The sequence below is a fragment of the Condylura cristata genome, unplaced genomic scaffold (assembly GCF_000260355.1).
Source record: "Condylura cristata isolate star-nosed mole 26May11 unplaced genomic scaffold, ConCri1.0 scaffold00055, whole genome shotgun sequence".
Classification (NCBI taxonomy): Eukaryota; Metazoa; Chordata; class Mammalia; order Eulipotyphla; family Talpidae; genus Condylura; species Condylura cristata.
Genome location: NW_004567156.1, coordinates 1,284,645 through 1,303,102, shown reverse-complemented (window position 1 = coordinate 1,303,102; position 18,458 = coordinate 1,284,645). Strand labels below are relative to the sequence as shown.

The 18,458-nt window shown below is 54.4% G+C and overlaps 2 protein-coding genes across 2 annotated transcripts; both read right to left on the bottom strand.

Moving 5' to 3' along the window:
* Window positions 1–13: 13 nt before the first annotated feature.
* On the bottom strand, window positions 14–5,722 carry CFB (complement factor B). Its single transcript, XM_004695146.2, has 18 exons — window positions 5,617–5,722; window positions 5,310–5,534; window positions 4,696–4,881; window positions 4,396–4,569; window positions 4,080–4,181; window positions 3,849–3,985; window positions 3,424–3,562; window positions 2,999–3,130; window positions 2,596–2,697; window positions 2,378–2,515; window positions 1,865–1,977; window positions 1,626–1,743; window positions 1,272–1,425; window positions 1,096–1,172; window positions 830–930; window positions 589–721; window positions 462–511; window positions 14–190 (listed from the first exon to the last, which is right to left on the bottom strand). The coding sequence occupies exons 1-18, from the start codon at window positions 5,678–5,680 to the stop codon at window positions 32–34; spliced, it is 2,304 nt and encodes a 767-aa protein (XP_004695203.1). The 5' UTR covers window positions 5,681–5,722; the 3' UTR covers window positions 14–31.
* Window positions 5,723–6,208: 486 nt separating this feature from the next.
* Window positions 6,209–17,389, bottom strand: C2 (complement component 2). The gene is made up of 18 exons (XM_004695147.2): window positions 17,319–17,389; window positions 16,960–17,172; window positions 16,214–16,399; window positions 13,532–13,705; window positions 13,354–13,452; window positions 13,032–13,162; window positions 12,484–12,622; window positions 11,505–11,645; window positions 10,364–10,453; window positions 8,275–8,415; window positions 8,061–8,155; window positions 7,867–7,978; window positions 7,584–7,749; window positions 7,394–7,470; window positions 7,229–7,320; window positions 6,912–7,038; window positions 6,732–6,781; window positions 6,209–6,598 (listed from the first exon to the last, which is right to left on the bottom strand). The coding sequence occupies exons 1-18, from the start codon at window positions 17,362–17,364 to the stop codon at window positions 6,428–6,430; spliced, it is 2,250 nt and encodes a 749-aa protein (XP_004695204.1). The 5' UTR covers window positions 17,365–17,389; the 3' UTR covers window positions 6,209–6,427.
* Window positions 17,390–18,458: the final 1,069 nt, after the last annotated feature.

Below are 18,458 nucleotides of genomic sequence, written 5' to 3'. Positions count from 1 at the left end.
GCTTTCATGCCCCTTTCCAGCAGGAAACCCTTCATAGGAAGTCCAGATCCTCGTCTTTGAGTTTCTCCTTGAGCCAGGGCATCACTTGGAAGAGGTTGACGTGAAAGTCTCGGGCATAGGCGGGCACCTGCTGCTGCCCCCGCCCCTGGCCCTTGCAGACGTCCACCACACCCCAGCTGATCACGCCAACCTGCAAGCAGGAAGGGTGCTGAGGGTGGTGTGGGAGTGTGCCTGCCTCCTTCCTGCAAGTGCAGCCACTCCCAGGGCATCTGAGCTGATCTAGAGGATTAAGGGACCCCCAACTCTGCCCTCCCCTCAGCACAGGCAGGACGCATGGCCCTGAGCTGGCCGGCTCAGGGCATGGCCCCAAGGGCAGTCTTGCTCCTCATGCACTGAACCTCCTGCTCTGGAGCCCACACTGATCTCTTGGCTTGTCCCCTCAGACCGGGTAGGGAACTCACTTGAATGAAGCGACTCTTCTTGTGAATAATCAGGGGGCCCCCGGAATCGCCTGCAGAGGGGAGAAGTTGTGAGGAAAGTCTCTTGGGCCTCAGGAACTTACAGCATAACCAGAGAGCCTTCTCTCACCTTTGCAAGTGTTGGGGTCAGCGTAAGGGTACACCCCACCGGTGCAAAGGAACCTGGGAGTCACCACCTTGGAGATGTCCTTGACTTGGCTATAGCCCGGGGCATATTGAGCATCTTTCTCACAGCTCGCTTTCTGTAAGTGAGGTGGGGGGCGTGAAGGAGAAAAGGCCTGGGAGCAAAGCTTCCCCAGGAGGGTTGGGCCCTAGAGGACCCCCCACCCCCCAGGACCCACCCGCCTCACCTTATTCCCGTTCTTGATATAGACTTCCTTCCGAACCAGTGTTGTCTTGTCCTCTGTCACAAACAGAGCTTTGACATCCGCAGCAGGGAGTAACTCTTGCACTGGACAGATGGACAGACGGTCATTGCTGCACTCTCTCCTCACCCACCGCCTTTGCCTTTGTCACCTAGCAGGTCCTTCCACCCCTTCCTACTAGCTGGGCGTCTTCTGCTCCTGCCCGCTTGTCTTGCATTCTCCCCCTTGTGCTACTCGCCCAAATATCTTACTCTGTTGCTGACAGGTGGTGGACAGAGGAAGCCTCAAAGCTTGATTCGTTCCCTTAGTGCAGGGCAGACAAATGGGCCTGTTGAGGAGAGGGAGGGAGGCGGGGTGGCACGCTCTGGAGCTCCCACTCCCCAGCCTCACCTCTCCCAACCTTTCCCCTGGCATCCAGGTGCCTCACCTGAGAGTCTGCTCATACTTCAACTTCTTCTTGAGCTTGACCAGGGCCACGTCATAGTCATAAAATTCAGGAATTCCTTCGGCTGCTCTCCCATTTATGTTGTACTTGGGGTGGAATAGCACCTCTTCTACCTCCAGGTCCTGCCGCTTCCCTCCTGAAGTAGAATGGGTACCCCTGTACCACCTGCTTCTCTGGGCAGCCTATGCCTCTTGCCCCATGTCACCCCTAGCTCGGCTTCCCATCCCCAGCTGGAGGGACCCTGCAGGGACAGGGCAGGCCCGGGGCCTGGGGTGGGAGGTGCTGCACACGGCCTGTGACCAGGGCGTGCTCAGGACTGATTCTTGGTGTCCTTACCCACGTTGACCTTGATGTTGTGTTTCTGGTCCTCCACAGTGAAACAGTGTGCTGCGGTCAGCACAAAGTACTCCGACACCACAGATCCCATGCAGTTCTCAAGTCCCTTGGAAGGGCGCTGACAACAGGGGAGAACTACTTTTGCAAGCACCATAGTCTCAGGGGAGCCCTTGCCCCTACCCCCACTCCACCCAGGTCTTGCCACCCACGTGTTCCTACCACAAGGGTGCCGTGCTTACAGTCACTGAGATCTTGGCCTGCCAGGGCTGCTTGAATGCATCGATATTGCTCTGTGGCTTACTTTTTGTGATCTCCCACACCATGCCACAAAGACCCAGGATCCGCTCTTCATCTGACAAGAAATTAGACAGAGCTGGGGGCACTTCAGTCCTGAGTGGCAGCAGCTTTGGGAGGGGCACCCTCGTGTGGGGAGCAGAGGCCTGTGAGGAGGACAGGACAGGTGGGGGGCATTGTGTCCTCATGCTGAGGACAAGGAACCACTGTGGTTTAGTAAAAAGAACTTTGGACTCAAATATTGCAGACCTGGCCTCAATTTACCCATCTGTAACTTAAGTTCTCTAGCATCCTTCAGAGCTGTTCCTCCAAGATCACAAAGTGGACACTGCCAGGGAATGAACAGTATCCTGAGGGGGGAGAGAGGCCACAGGGCTTCACAGAGAAAAGCAGGTGACCTTGGGGAGCCCACAAGAGCTGAATCTCATGATGGTCTTGTACCTCTGCTGTCTTCCTACCAATCATTTTATAGAAAACATCCTCCAGGTTTTCCATGTCCTTGACTTTGAACACATGTTGCTCCTTATTCTTCTTGGAAGCCAAAGCATTGATGTTCTCATCGTTCACCAGAGGCCCAACCCCAAACACATAAATATCTGAGGGAGACAAAGAGGGTGAGGGCCCAGGTCTTGAGGGTTTAAAAAGTGAGGTGCTGGGACCTGGATAGGTCACTCACCTAGATAATCCTCCCTTGGGTTTTTGCGATCCCTACCAATGTCCAGCAGGTCCCGGATGTCATGAATGACAGTGACCGGGTCCCCACCCATGTTGTGCAAGCCTGCAGAAGAGACAAGGACCATGAGTTGGGAGAGATCAAGGAAGAAAGGGGTCAAGGAGATAAACTGACTGGAAGCAGTGACATTGCTGGGTGAGCAGTGATTGGGGAAGAGATGAAAGTGATAGATCACAGTTTTAAGGAGAAGGGTCCCTCATAAGTGTCACAGGAAAGGTCACCAAGGTTATACCCCTGAGCAACATCCGGAGCCCCAACTATGACTCTAGTGTGACACAGGGAATTAAGGCTCAGGAAATAGCTAGAAGAAAATGGGGAGTCTGGGACAGGAGAAATTTCTGCTGACCATCTGTCATGAGGATGATGATGTGGCGGGTGCGGTTCCAGCCTTCCGGAGGGGTGTCCCCGGGCCAGCTCATCATGCTGTATACCGCCTGGAGGGCCCTCTTGGTGTTAGTCCCTGCCTTTAACTTATGGTCTGTGGAAAGAGAGAAGATCATCATCTGTAGTCCTCCAGGCCATCCTTGAACCCCAGAGGGCTACCAGCAACTTAGCTCCCACATCTTCCAGCTTTTTGAGTTGACCGTCACCCCCCACTGACTTCCTTTTCACCACAAATGTCCCTGTTAGCCACTTACACATTTCCACAATCTTTCCCAACGGTCCTACTGTCCAACCATGGAAAACAAGTAACCCTCACCACCCTGTCCCACACCACTCTTGAACATTCTGATCCCAGAGCAAATTTCCCACCATTCCCAGACCTCTGACCTTCATAGCTGATTTGGTTGATCCTTTCTGTAACCCAGTCTGCATCACTGCTCTCTGGTTGTGACACTCTGACCAAAACTTTGGGGCTGGTGGCATATGTCACAAGTGCGTATTTTGGCTTCACCCCATAACTTGCCACCTGTGGGTGAGAGGAACAAATGGTCGTGGCTTTGAAGGTAAAATACTATGGCCGCAGGGACCCGAGGGGGGTGGGGAAGGTCACAGAACAAGGCTCCAGGGCTGACTGGCCGTTCTAAGGGTCAAAGGGGACACTGAGTTAAAGACTCAAGTACTTCAACTAATGGGAAAGAGCACAGAATTGGACCTGTGGATCTTGGGACTCAGTGGCGCAGAGGAACCGGGAGAACCAGGGAGCTAGTCCTGTCAGGACAGTGGGGGCCCCACATTCAGGGGAGGGACTCCACCTTTTCAATCAAGCTTGTGAGACAGTTCTTGGCCTGTGTGAAGTTATGAGCCCCAACACTGTCTGATCCATCCAGCACCAAGTAGATGTTCATAGAACCCGAGGGGTCCAGGATGATCTTCCTCTTCTGTATTTCCCCTGGGCGCCACCAGAGAGACATCAGCATGTGAGGCTTTCCTGGCCCTTGTCCCTCCCCTTACTTCTTGCCCTGCTGCCCCCTTCTGTCTCTAACCTGGAGTGTGCCCATCCTCAGCATCTGCTCCCTCTATGGTCTCCGTCAGGGAGGACAGGAAGGCTTCAGCCACCTCTGCAGGGGTGTCGTACATAAAGGAGTCTGGGAGAGGTCAGAAAGATGGCCAGATGTCAGCAGGGTCAGGGCCTGACTGGGGAGCCAGGATTGGAGGGTTCCAGGCGGGGAGGGGCAAGGAAGTCCAAGAGGGATGTTTAAAGTGAAGGAGCTGGATGGCTCGAGGGGCGAAGACAGTGGCTTGGTGGGGGGCGACGGGTTCGGAGAGCAGGTCTTACTGAGGGCCCAGGTCAAGGGTCACCTTGGCAGGAAGGTTCTGTTCCACTCCAGGAGCCACCTTCCTGGCAGGTTCGCCGCTTGGAGCCACGCAGCGTGAGCCCCCGGCTGCAGTAGTAAGTCACGCTGTCTTCAAGGCGGTACTGCGTGCCCACCTTCCTGGTGCCGATGGGAATGCCGGGGTTGGGGCAGTAGGCCGCTGCAGAGGCATGACACACAGAGGTGAGTGCAGAGCCCGAGGCCCGGAGGACAAGGTAGAGCCAGAGGTACGTGCGTGCCCGCTGCTCAGGCTGGAGCAGGGTACATCCTGGGAGACGCTCCTCACCTCCGTTGTCACAGATGGCCGTCTGCCCGTCCCACCGGCCGTTGGACTGGCAGGTGCGATTGGCAGAGCCCCGGAGCGTGTAACCATCATAGCAGCGGAAAGTGATCTCGTCACTCACATTGTAGTAGGGGGCACGGGGCCAATACTCCCCATTCTCAAAGCCTTGTGGTCTTGGGCAGCGAACGGCTTTGGGGAAGGGAGGCAAGCGGAAGTTACTGAGAGGAAAGGGGGGCCTTTTAGTATGTCCCTCTTGGACTTGGGGACCCTGTCACTGAAAAACCCTCTCGGCCTCTCTGGCCCATGAGATGGGCATCTACCCTCAATCCCTGAAGAATCCCTCAACCCACAGGGAGTTCCCCTGCTCCATCCTCGCCCTTTCTATTTGCTCTTTCAACTGCCAGGGCTGCCTGGCACAGGATAAAGGCTTACTTCTGTGCCCTCCTCCCCTCTCCAGCCCTAGACTGCTCCCCCATCCTATGCCCTCCCCTCTAGCTCAGAGCTCAGTCCACTTTCTAACTTCTTACCTGCCCAGTCTCTACACCACTCTAATCTCACCCTACTCTGGACCTGGCTGCCACCTTTCCGCCTCTGAGCCCACCCTCATTGCCTCCAACCTTTGCATTCTGCCTGCTTGACAATCCTCTGGTCTTTCGTCTGCAGGGTGCTCCAGGACCCCGTGACTCGGCAGAGGCGAGCCTGCACAGGGTAGGGGTAGAAGCCGGCAGGACACACGTACTCCAGGGCCTGGCCCTCCTTAAGGAGCCGGAAGGTGCCGCCTTTGATCTCAACTCCCTCCAGAGAGCAGGAGGGCTGGGTCACAGGCAACAGTGAACTCACGCCTAAAGAGAAAGGTCACTGAAACCCAGCCCCCCAAGGTCAAGGAGGCATGTGGGGCCACAGGATGGGGTGACCCTCACTTACCTCCAGACAAGAGGCTCAGAACTAATGGCACCAGGCAGAGGTGGGGGCTGCACTTGCTCCCCATGGTGGTGGAAGGAGAGAAACCGGGCTGGAGCAGGATGGCCTATTTCAGCTTGTGTTGTGTGCCTGCTTGGCTCAGTGTCCAAGCTGAAAAAGGTGGCCCTCCCCCTATCCCCCACAACCTCTAGCCTTTTATGCAATCATGTTCTGGCACCTGCAGCTTGCAAAGCCTGCCCATCCACATCACTTTCCGGAATGCCCTAGCGGGAGGGTCCCCTGAGCTGCCAGACAAGGAAATAGAAAGTGCCCATGTCCCCATCCTTTGCTGCCCAAGATCCAGGATGCCCCTCCAGCCAGCCCCTCTGCTCAGCCCTCCCCAGGGAGCCCTGACTGCTCCCTTAGGGCCTAGAAGTAAGGCCCCCAACTTGCTCCCCTTTGACTCTTGCAGGGAGCAGAGTCCAGCCCCTGTTTGCCCAGCAGGTCTCTGACCTGCCTCACCGCGGTTCCTGGAATCATTCCCGCCTTCCCCTTCCAGGCAGAGGCACAGACAGATATGGAAATCATCCATTTTATTAGTTTCATAACTGGGAAATCCTCCATCCAAGTGAGAGCTGAGGAAAGCGAAGGGGGTGGGGGGCTCCTGCTGGCAGGAGTGCTGGGGATTCCCAGGCTTGGAGGTGCTGCTCCCCAGAAGCAGAGGCGGGAACTCAGAGCTGGGAGCCAGCAGGGGTCGAGGGGCCTGAGGGTGGAAGTTCCCAGGCAGAAGGGGCCAGCAAATGCCAGCAGGACCACAAAGGGGCAGTGGCCATGCTCACAAGGGCAAGAAGTTGAGGACACCGTCCAGATGCTGCCTCAGCCAGGGCTGCAGGCGGAAGAGGTTGATGTGGAAATCTCGGGGCGGCGGGACTCTGCTCGCAGGTGCCCTCTTGCGGGTGGAAGGGGGCTCACAGGGGTTGTAGAGCCCCCAGCTTATCAAGCCCACCTGGAAGGAGGGGCGAGTGGGAACGGAGCTGCCCAGCCCAGCTCTAGGCCCCAACCTCCCTGGCTTTGTCAAAGGCCTCCCTTGTGCCCCTAGGATCCTGTAACCGCAGTCCTTTGAGCTTTTCCCTTCTCACCTGAAAAACCCGATATCGCCGCTCAAGGAAAATTGCTCCCCCAGATTCTCCTGCCAGAAAGAGTCAGGAGACAGGGTTAACCTGGCTGGCCCCCCTGGGCACTACGGCAGTGCCTGCAGTGTCCTCTGGACACAGGCACACCCATGGCCTTCCTGGGACCTGCAGGAGTGGGGGCCTCACCCTGGCAAGGATTGTCATCGTTCTGGGTCCCACTGCATAGGAACTGGTCTGTCACCACCTCTGTGACATCTGTCAGGCCAGGGAATGAGGTTTTGTCTTTGGAGACGACCTTGATACAGTTTTCCCTCTGCAGTGGGGGTGGGGCAGAAGAGAAGGATGCAATGAGCTGACCCAGGGACACCTCGCTGTCCAGCTAGGCCTGGGAGGACAGGTTTCTCAGGGTCTGACGAAGAAAGCAGCAGGGGCAGGAGCAAGAGATGTTCCCACAGAGGAAGCCGATCCCCCTCCCCATAGCACCCCAAGCCTAAGAACCTCACCTCTGTTCCTGTCTTGAGGTTAATATTCATTTTCTTCCCATCCAAGGCCACAAAATGAGCAGGAATGCTCTGTTGGTTCAGAAGGTCACTCTCTGTGGTCAAGGAGAGGGGGTGTTGGTGCTGTTCCCCCAGACTCTCACCCCAGCTCCAGCCCCAGTTCCTCACCGTGGTTTTGGCAGGTGCTGCCTGGGGGTCTCCGCAGAGCCAGGTTGGCCTCCACAGTGCAAGGGAGACAGATGGGCCTAGGGAGAAGGCAAGGGTCACACCAGCCTGGCCTGGGTCCCCCTCTTCCCCCTCCCCTGGGGCCACCCAGAGCGCTCTCCCCAAGAGGGCACTGCCCATGCAGGGCCTGCACCTGGCGTGGGTAGACATCTTCACTTTCTGAGCCAGCTTCAGCAGGGCGATGTCATCACCATAAAACTCCTTTATTCCCTGATTCTTTTTGGCGTGAACATTGAACCCCGAGGAGATCACTACCTTCTCAATTTGGAATTCTTTGCCCCTTGGGGAGTTGGGGTCCCCTAGGAACAATATGGTGAATTAGACTGGAGCAGGGTTCCTGAAGAGAAGAGCAGCCAGGGGCAAGGGGCGGGAGCTCTGGTCGTGGGGTCAGGAACCTGGGGTGGGCCCTGCCTTACCGACGTTGACCCTCCACAGGGACTGCTCATCAGCCTGGATGAAGCAGTGGGCCGCTGTCAGAACCCACTGGTCTGAGATGAGGGACCCCCTGCAGGTTGCTTTGCTCTTGGGCTGCAGGGGAACAGGTGATCTCAGGGACTGCCCGTGGCAGCTCTCACCTGTGGGATCCAAGCCCCATCCGTGCTCCTGGTACCTTAATAGTAACATGCCAGGGTGCCCTCTCTTGGTCAGAGGCATTGGCTGACATGTTCCCCACCCCACAGATGGTGTCTGTGAGCCTGGAGACATCTGTGGATGTGAGGAGCAGATGGGGAAGGTCACAGGTGAGGAGCACAGCCAGTAGCCCAGCCGGGCCCCTGCGGGGTCCTCACCACACGGCCTGCTCCTGGAGGACACGGCGGACTCACCCAGCATATGCTCGAACACCTGGCGCAGAGCATCTGCGTCCTGCAGGATGAAGGCGTGCCTCTCACCGTCCTTCTTGGACCCCAGCTCATTCAGTTCTCTCCAGTCCACATCCAGCTTGCCCACCCCAATGGCATAGATGTCTAGCAGGGAGGAGAAACGACCAGACTCGTGACGGAGGGCCTACCCCAGGACAAGAGCTGTCATTTGGAGTCCATTCCATCCTACAAAGGGACCCCCCCAGCCCCTGCTCCTCGTTTCCTCCCCAGCCCCTGCTCCTCGTTTCCTACCGCGACACTGTTCGCTCTCTCCTAGTTCACACAGCTCTTTGAAGTCAAATTTGCAGACACCCCCACCTCAGGCCCATTGCATGAAGTGTCTGATTTCCTCCTCCCCCAGACCTCTCACTGAATCACTTTCTTACTTTTTTAAGTAAACTCAAATATCACCATCTTGGCAAGGCCTGCCCTGGCCTCCCTGTTAAAACCACATGCCCGGGACCTCCCTGGTGGCACAGGGATTAAAGCCTCAGTGCCATCAAGTTATCCAGCCGCTTCAGCCTGAGTTCAATCCCCTGCCAGGGAGTGACCCACAGGGCACAACAGGCCCCTCCTGTCTCACCCGTTGCTCCCCTCAGCAACGTATTTCAGTAGATCTGCCTGCTCTGTTCCCCACTCTGGTGAAGCCTCATACCCCCACACTTCTGGCCTGCACCCCAGTTCTTGCATGCATACATAAATAAAATTACGCGTTGAAGACAAACAAACCACATGCCCAGCCACTTTGACCCCTCTAGGCACACTCCTTATGCACCTGAGCTAGCCACCAACTGGCATCCTTGTGAGAAGGGGGAATTCGTATGCAAACACACAGAGAGAATACCATGAATACCAGGCGGAGCAGAGAGGAAGCCAGCCATGTAAGGACAGAGACACTCGGTTGTCCTGCTACACACCAGACTGTGAGGGCCACCGGGAACTGGGAGCAGCAGGGAAGTTCCTTCCCTAGCGCTTCCAGCCAGTGCCTGGCCCTGCCACACCAGGTCTGGCATTGCTAGTCTCCTGTACTCGAGAAAATGTGTTTCTGTTGTCCTAAGCCACCCACATTTCTGTAAGTTATTGCGTCACCCTTAGCCACTTAGCACTGCCCTTCCAGACACCAGCTGGCACCTTGGTTTTTTTTACTTCACAGCTGAATCTTCGGCTCTGCATCTGGCCTAGAAGAGGTTCTCAAAGAAGTATGTAATGGTTAAATGGATAAAAAGAATTCATGAATGTAGCATGGAGACAAAACTTCCGATGGAGTCTTCCTCCGTAAAACGTGGGTTCTGGGAGAGGACCCTGGAACCAGCTCTCCTCTCTGGAGAACCTGGGTCCACACAGCCTCCGAGACAAGCCAGGGTAGCAGTCAGAACCTCCAGGGGGGCCCCCGAGTCCAGCCTTCCCGTGCCTTGCGTCCTCAGGGCCCGTTTATGCTCCCTGAGAGACCTACATAGTGTGTCCCCGACTTGAGGACAGTCTTCCCAACCTGAGGGCCTCCCCGACCTGAGGGCAGTGTCCCTGACTTGAAGCCAGAGAGCAGTCATGCCTCATGGCTCACTCTGCCCTCTTTCCCTTCGGTTCTTGTGTCTTTTCCATGAAGTGCTTTTCAGCATTTAATCCAGGCCCAGTGATGGTAAGGAATTAGAAAGTTTGGCTTTTGCTTCTCTTAGGTCAGAGTTGTAATGGGAACAACAGGGGAAAGTGAAACTTGGAAACTCAAAAACACCTGGCTTCCCTTATCAGGGGGATTTTGATTCTGGTCAAAGGTCAGCACAGGGGGTGGGACTCAGTGGCCTGGAGTGAAGGATAACTGGAGCCATCCCCCCACCCACACACCCACACACAGAACTGCCCACAGCACAGGCCAAATCTGAAGACGAGGCCAAGGTCTCAGTCATGGCAGCAGCTTGACACTCAGCGGCCTTCACCCAGAATGACACAGCAGGATGGAATGGGGGGATCTCAATGCAGAGAAAGATGCTGGAACCCCTGGCTGAGGGCCTTGCAGGGATGGTGCACAGGAGTGTTGGCGGGGGGGTGGGGGGCTCACCCAGATAGTCGTCCCTCTTCTGTTGGATGCTCAAGATCTCTTTGATTTTGTCAACAGCCGGCTTGGGAGAGCCACCCATGTTGGACTTCCCTGGACAGGAAAGAATTGTTCATCTGCGGGGATGTGTCAGCTCCCAAGCCTGGGGCAGGGAGGCACGCCTGGGTCCGCCACTCTTACTGCCTCCTGGACTTTCAAGATTATGTTCTTCACTGAAGTTCTCTGCAATCCAGGCACTAAGCTACACATTTCCTATACTTTACCTCATGTAACTCTCATGAAGCCCAGGAAATGTGAGTACCCTCATGTTAGATGCAAGAGAAAAACTTAGTTCTGGAGGGACTATGAATCTGTGGGGAAATTCAGTTGATAAGTGGCAGAGCCCAGATCCACTACACAGGCCACATTCTTCCAACCCCATTGCTCTGGAGCCCCATCTCCCCACCCAGCTCTCCCCAGGGGGCCTCCCAGATGGGACCACAACCACCATGTATCCTCACAAAGCAGCAACTCCTGCCGCCCCCACCCAGTGTCCACACAGGTGTTTCTTTTTCCTTGTTTCCCTTTCCTTAATAAGCATGAGTGCTGATGAATGGGAATACTGAATTCTTTTTCAGAGGGATCCCAGAGTCCAAAAATGCATGTATAAAAATCGCAAAGCACTTCCATAAAGTTCCATGCGGAATAGAGGATAATGCCATTATCATCATCATTCTTGTTATCGGTGTTTCTGTCATTGTCAGCAATTCTGTTTCCACTTTAGAAATAGGAATCTGAGGCTCTCCCTGGTGCGCAGCATGTTAAAGCACAGCACTATGAAGCTGTCTGCAGCCACTATAGCACAAGTTCGATCCCCGGCCAAGGAGGTGACCCACATGGAGTGGCAGACCTCTCCTGACCCGCCCTCTGTTCCCCTCAGCAGTCAGCCTGTTCTGCTCCCCAGTCTGTTTCTGGTGAAGTCTCTCACCGCCCCTGCACTTCTGGCCTGCACCCCAGTTCTATATGCATACATAAATAAATCTTTAAAAAAAAAAAAAAAGAAGAAGCTGAGGCCCAAAGTGGCAAAGGGAGAAGGAGGAGGCAGCTTCCTCTGTGACTGTTCTGTCCACTCTGCCCGACTCACTGCAGAGGTCGCAGTACTCACCATCTGTCAACAGGATTATGGCGTGTCGGATTTCCCGCCAGGCTGCTGTGTGCAAGCCAAGCTGTTGCATTTGGTTATTCATCATGTAATAGACACTCATTAGGGCCTCATGAATGTTGGTCCCGGTTCCATTTTCATGGTCTGGAATATGCAAAGGAGGAGGAGATTCTCAGAAGCTTTTACCATGGGGGGACCCTCCCTTGTGGTGCAATGGGTTAAAGCGCAGCACTGCAAAACTGTCCACAGCCACTGCAGCACAAGCTCAATCCCCGGCCAGGGAAGTGACCCACATAGCACAGCAGACCTCTCCTGTCTCCTCTCAGCATTGTATTTCAGTAGATCTGCCTGTTCTTCTCCTCACTCTGTCTCTAGTGAATCCTCTCACCCCCCACACCTCTGGCCTGTACCCCAGTTCTTGTATGCATAAATAAATAAATCTTTTTTTTTTAATTTTTTTAAAAAGAAACTTTTACCACCTGAGAGGAAGAAGTCACTGTATTTCCCTCAACTACTGGAAGTGCATTTATCAACTGGTTTGATAAAGCCAGATCTTTGCCATCCAGGCAGAGTTATGCCCATTCCAGCATTAGAAGCCTTTTCCCCCAGAAATGCTCATTGCATAGCCCCCCTCAAGGCCACTCTGGAATCCCAAGATTCAAAACTGGGATTTCAAAGAACTTGGGGTGTTTTAGCTACCTGCTAACTACCACCTAAGAAGCTTCAAAATGACCTGAGGGGACTATGAAGTTGTGCCCACATGGCTGGGCCTCAGGAAGCTTGGCATGTGGCATCTGTGCCGGTGAGTGAGACATTAGAAAAAGCCACAAATAGGAGGCAGCTGCGATCCCCCACCCCAGCCCACTGAGCCTGGCTTGGCAACACCTCCCCCCGGGACCTCACTTTCTGTCTGGCCTACCCAGAATCCATAAGCAGCACGGAGCACTCGCCCCTTCGCCCTTCATCTGTGTGACACCTGTACCTTTATAGTCAACATGGTCCAGAATCTCAAGCACTTCCGTCACATCCCGGGATTCGTCGTGCGTGACAGATAAGATGTCTTTGGGCTTTGACGCAAAGGTGATGATGGCGACACTAACATTGATCTCAAAGCTGAAGAGCTGTGCAGGGCATGTAAGGACCCCGAAACCAAAGGGGAGATGGTATCAGAGTAAGCAAAGGGCCCCGGTGGAGGCAGAGAGCTGGAGCAAGACCCACTCAGCAGGGGATTCTGTGTACCCCTTGGTGAAGATGACTGTGCTAGATGACGAAATCTTAGAAAGCAGGATCGAGGCTTTGCTCATCTTGGTCACCCAAGACAGTACCTGACACACAGTAGGTGCTATTATGGTGTGTGGGGAGTAAAAATTAAGACCTTCATAAGTTGGATCTGTGATCCAGGTTGGCATGCATATAATCTGGGAAGACTTACATAGCCGCGGGCTATCTGGGGGATTCGTAGGAAAGAAAGGCAAGAGAGACAGGGGCCGCAAGGGGGCTTTCTGTGCATGCAAGCGCCTATGTCCTGACCCTGTCCACCATGACGTAGGCGCTGTCCTTGAAGATGTGAAAGTCTTTCACCACACTCTGAGAGGCATCCAGGAGAAGATAGAGGTTCAGGTGACCGGAGCGCTGGATTTGGATTTTGCGACCCAGATTTTCTGGAGGAAATGCAGAAGGGTTGGATTCAGATCTCCACCTCCTACCTGCTCTCTTGCCAAGGGGGCTGGTCAGGCCTCCCACCCTCCACTGCAGTCAGTTCGGCCCTGCAAGAGCCCACCTAGGCTCCCAAGTGCCCGTCCCCTGAGCCAGCCCAGGCCCAGCTCCTGCTGCCCCTGCCTCGGGCACTCACCGTTCTTCTTCTGCGTGGGGTTGGTGACTCCAAGCAGGTGGGAAAAGGAGGTGCCCAGGGCAGGCGCCACGTCCTCAGGAAAGTCGTAAGAGTAGGGCTCTGTGGAGAGAGCCGGAGGCTCAACCAGGGCCAGGGGTGGGCTTCCCAGAAGTCCGGGAGGTTCAGGGTGGCTACTCACGGCGGCAGATGGGCTCGGTCCCACTCCAGACCCCGTTACTCTGGCACTCCCGCTTTGCAGACCCTGTCAGCACCAGGTTCGAGGAGCAACGGTAGCTGACCGTGTCGCCAAGGCCAAAGCGGGACCCTGTGCGCACCACGCCCACGGAAATGCCTGGGTTGGGGCAGTGGCCGGCTGGAGTGAACAAAGAAGGTGGTGAGCAGGGGCCTGGTGCTGGGCTTCAGGGACCTGAGCACCCATGCTGTACCCCCACACTTCCTCCTATGCAGCTCCTCAGAGTTCTGTGGGTGCCCTAGATTCTCCCTCAGGAGGCTCCCTAACTGTACTTTCCAGTGATGTAGGTGGAAAACCTTCAGTAGGCAAAATGTTTAGAGCTCAGTGCCCACCATTGTTAGCTAAAGTGCCCCCATCCCATACAGACGCTCAGCCTGTTCCCACCCCAGGGCCCAGCAAGCCCCACCTGCATAGAGAACATTCCCACTTCACCCACCAACCTCTGGAGTCCACCCTCCTGCCCCTGGGGTTCACCCCCCAGCACCAGTTATCTGCCAACCCCGCTGCTCCCAGTGTCTATCCTCTAGCCCCAAGGGCTCACCCTCCCCCGGCTGCAGGGGTTCACACTCAGGCTTCAGGGGTCTACCCACCAGCCCTAAGGATCTACCCCCAGCCTCCTGGGGTCCACCCCCCACCCCGCCATCCCCTGGGGTCCACCCAGCAGTTCCTGGAGTCCATCCTCCAACTCCTGGGGCCCACCCCCAGCCTCATGGAGTTCACCCCTTAAACCCTGATGTACATCCCCCAGCCCCCATGCTCCCAAATGCTGAGGCCCCTACTGCTCTCTAAACGCCCTGAGGGGAAAAAAAGAAAAAAGTTTTTTTAAAAAGTACATTCCCACTTCACACCGCTAGGCTGACCCTGAAGATGGGCAATTCTGAGAGTCTCCAGGGATGTGGGGCAACTGGAGCTCTCCTGGAGGCTCAGTCAGGGGCTGTCACCAGCCTCTATGCGAACTCAGCACACGCCGACCTGTGCCCCATAATTCCGCCCCAGAAAACACGCTGAAAGAAACAATGCATGTGCACTTCTAGAGGCGTGCTCAGAAACCGGAAACGACCCACATGCCCTTCAAGAAGAGAGGGCTTAAATAAGCTGTGCCATGTTCAAATAATGGGACTGCACAGCCCTAAAAACTAACAAAGAACTGGGTTCTCCCTGGTGGCGCAGCGGGTTAAAGCGCTGCACTGAGAAGCTAAAAAGCCACTTCCGCATGAGTTCAATTCCCGCCTGCCCCGGAGGAGACCACATGGCGTGGCAGACCTCTCCTGACCCGCCCGCTGCTCCCCTCAGCAGTGTGCTTCGTCCATCTGCCTGTTCTGCTCCCCACTCTGTCTCTGGTGAAGCCTCTCACCGCCCCTGAGCCTCTGGCCTGTACCCCAGTTCTGTATGTACAAATAAATAAATCTTTAAAAAAAAAAAAACTAACAAAGAACAACACACAGAGCAACAGGGTAAATCTCACAGAATGTAGAGTAAAGGAAGCCGGTGCAGACGCGGCCATTCTGCATGATTCCATGTGAACAAGTGTGACAACCTGTGAAACTCATCGACAGAGACAGAGGCAGGAGAGGTACGTGCTGCCACACTGGATGCCTCCATCTCTGGTGATCGTTTTGGGGATGGATATGTGTCAAAGATCACCAGGCTGAGGGCCTCCCTGATGGCACGGGGGTAAGCCTCAGTGTTAAGAAGCTCTCTGTAGCCACTGCAGCACAAGTTCGATCCCCGACCAGGGAGCTGACCCACATGGCCCAGCAGACCTCTCCTGACCTGCCCGCTGCTCCCCTCAGCAGTGTATTTCAGTGGATCTGGATCTGCCTGTTCTGCTCCCTTCTCTGACTCAGGTGAATCCTCTCAAGCCCCGCTCCCCCCACCTCTGGCTTACACCCCAGTTCTTGTATGCATGAATAAATAAATCTTTTTTAAGAAAAAGATAGTCTGAATAGTTATGACTTAAGCATTTTACTGTAAGTAAATAATGCTTCAATTTTCAAATCAATTAGATTTGTATTTGAATAAATGGCTCTCTGGCAACAGTAATGATGTGAGTAGGGTGATAACAGCTAGGCCATGGGTGAGGAGCCTGCCACCTTCCAGATTCTGTATTCTCTGTATGTGCTCAGACTCATGATGGGGGAAGTTCCTGAAGCCCACAGGCAGAGTGGCCCCTGGGGGCCCCTTCTGTCAGGTGGAGCCTCTCACCATTCACAGGGCAATAGCAATTGTGACGAAAGTACATTTGCTGTTTGCCAGATCCCAGGGGCTGGTCTAGATAATCACCAATATCAACTTAATCCATGTGGCAACCCCATACCGTCGGCACCGAGACTGCCCCCATTTTATACATGTGAAAGTTGAGGCACAGACAGGTGACCTCACCTGCCCAGAGGCTGTCAATGTCAGAGCCAGGCTCGAGGCAGGGCAGGGAGCACAGCGCTCCGTGCTGGCCCAGCAGATCTCTGCAGGAGCTGTGGGGCCCTGCTACCGGGACTTGCTTTGAACATTTGGAAAAGTGGGACGGAGTATGGGGATCTGCATGTTGGATATGAAACGCAGCACCAGCTTCCTCTGGCCAGACTCCAGGGGGGCTAGGGGGACCCCACGCCCCCCAGGCAGGACACTCACCGCCATTGTCACACACGGCCGTCTCCCCGTCCCACATGCCGTTGGGGCGACACTGACGAACTGGCGAGCCCCGCAGTGAGAAGCCATCCTCACAATGGAAAGTCAGGTTGCCCCCCACGGGGTGGGACCCCAGCCGTGGGGTATACATGCCGTTCTCAAAGGTGACAGGGGCTGGACAGCGGACAGCTGGAGGGAGACGGGGTGGGAACACAGGGATGTGTGGGAACACCTGCCTGGGCAGTAGGTAGGGGCGCTCAGCTTGCATGTGTGGGGATCGCCAGCTGTCCAGAAAAGCAGACTAATGCATGTGAAACTGCTGCTTTCACAACCAGCTATAAACTGGCAATTTCATGCAGTTCAACCTAATAGACTGATAAATGGTCACTTCTATGAGCTCCTTGGGCCACCCAACCCTCCCCTGAGGTGCACAGATGCCCCATGAGTGGGGAACCAATGCGGTAACACCTGGGACAGCAGGGGATTCCAGGACCAGAGATTCTGTATTCATTCTGAGTGGTCAGTACCATATCGTCAGTTGTTAAGTCGTAAATATCCACTCTGGTTGTGCAACCCCACAGCATCCGGCCAGCCTCTTTTCCATGCTAGCGGCAATCACACTGTCTCACTGTTCTGGAAATCAGCTTTACCATCCTTCCCACACCATCTAGCCACCCTAAGCCCCACACCGAGCAACGCCTAAAAAGAAGTGTTCTCCGAGGAGCCCTCCAGCCCAGCGGGAGCCTCACGTCTGCAGACAGCCTTTGTCAGCGTCGACCGGGTGGATTGTAGCGTCTCCCATTGCCCGTTTTTCTTGCACAGCCGCATGGCAGGGGACGGGTAATAGCCCAAGGGGCAGGAGTAGGTGAGGATACTCCCAGGGGCCCAGCCATTGCTGAGGGTGAAAGTGCCTCCGGAGATATTGACGTTCTGAGGGCAGGAGAGAGTGGCTGTGGACCAGCCTGTGGCACAGGGACACAGAAATGGAGAGGAGGGAGGCACCGATGAGACACGGAAAGCAAAGGACACCGTCCGTGTCACACAGGAGCTCAACCTGGGCTGCACCAGCCTTGGCCCTGGACCCCTACCCGCTCCACCCCACTCCTACCTGGGTGCAGGGGCAGCAGGCAAAGGAGAGCCAGCAGTGGGTGCATGGTGTGCACCTCCGGGGCTGGAGAGACACAGAGCAGGGAGGGAGAAAGGTCATCTGACTTCCCGAAAACAGCTGGCGCAGAAGTCACTGTACTGACTGCCAGAGAGGGGAAGCCGGGGAGTGGCACTGGGCTTTTGACCTGCTGAGACAAACATAATCAGGGGGAATTGTGCATGTACATAGAAATCATAAGCTCATTTTCAAGATTTTCTTTCTGTAATAGCAATGATAGAAATAAATGAAAAATAGTTAAATTCCCAAAAATATATGTGTGTTTGTGTGTGTGTATAAAATCAGGGGACTGAAGCAAGGGGAGAAAGCTTTGCCTCATCTCCTTCATCCCTATCTGTTCACAGTGGCCGTGGATCGCCAACGTGTGCACTGCACACACACACTCACGCACACACACAGTCTAAAGCACACAACACATCCAACATATTGCAACACATTTTATTTAAGTAAAGTTTCAGTTTTCTTTCCGGTTTTGCCAACTAGATTTTGCTTCCCAGGACCTGGGACTGTATTATCTTCCTGAATATAAACCTTCAAGGGTCTGAGACTAATTTTCTTTTAAATTCTGGATAAATAGGAAGAATCACAGTCTTTTTCTTCCCTGCAACCCTCCCTCAAAGAATCAAGAGATAAAAATCAATCAACACTTGGTTTCAGAGACTGTAAAAACGTTTAGAACATTTTCTGCAGGAAGTCCAGTAAATAAAAATCCTCGGCTGATAAAATAAATAAATGTGGGATCAATCACTAAAATCAAAAGCATACTTAGGTTTGGGGTGTGTTAAATTATAACCTGCATGTGTATGATGTAGATTAAATTATAACCTGCATGTGCATGAAGCAGGAAGCTAAGAAATTCTAAGCAAAGTGGGTTAGTCTCCCAATCCTATGGAAATCTCTGATATTTTGTCAAAAAAATAGTTGGATACAAATCAATCAATCAAAAATTAAGGTGAAATATCTCTGAAGCAATCATCCAAGTGGAGCTCACCTGGGACTGTCTAGAGACAGGAAAACGGGGATACCGTCTTAGGGTATAACTGGCATCTCCATGAAAAAAGGAGGGTCCATGTTCCCTGCCCC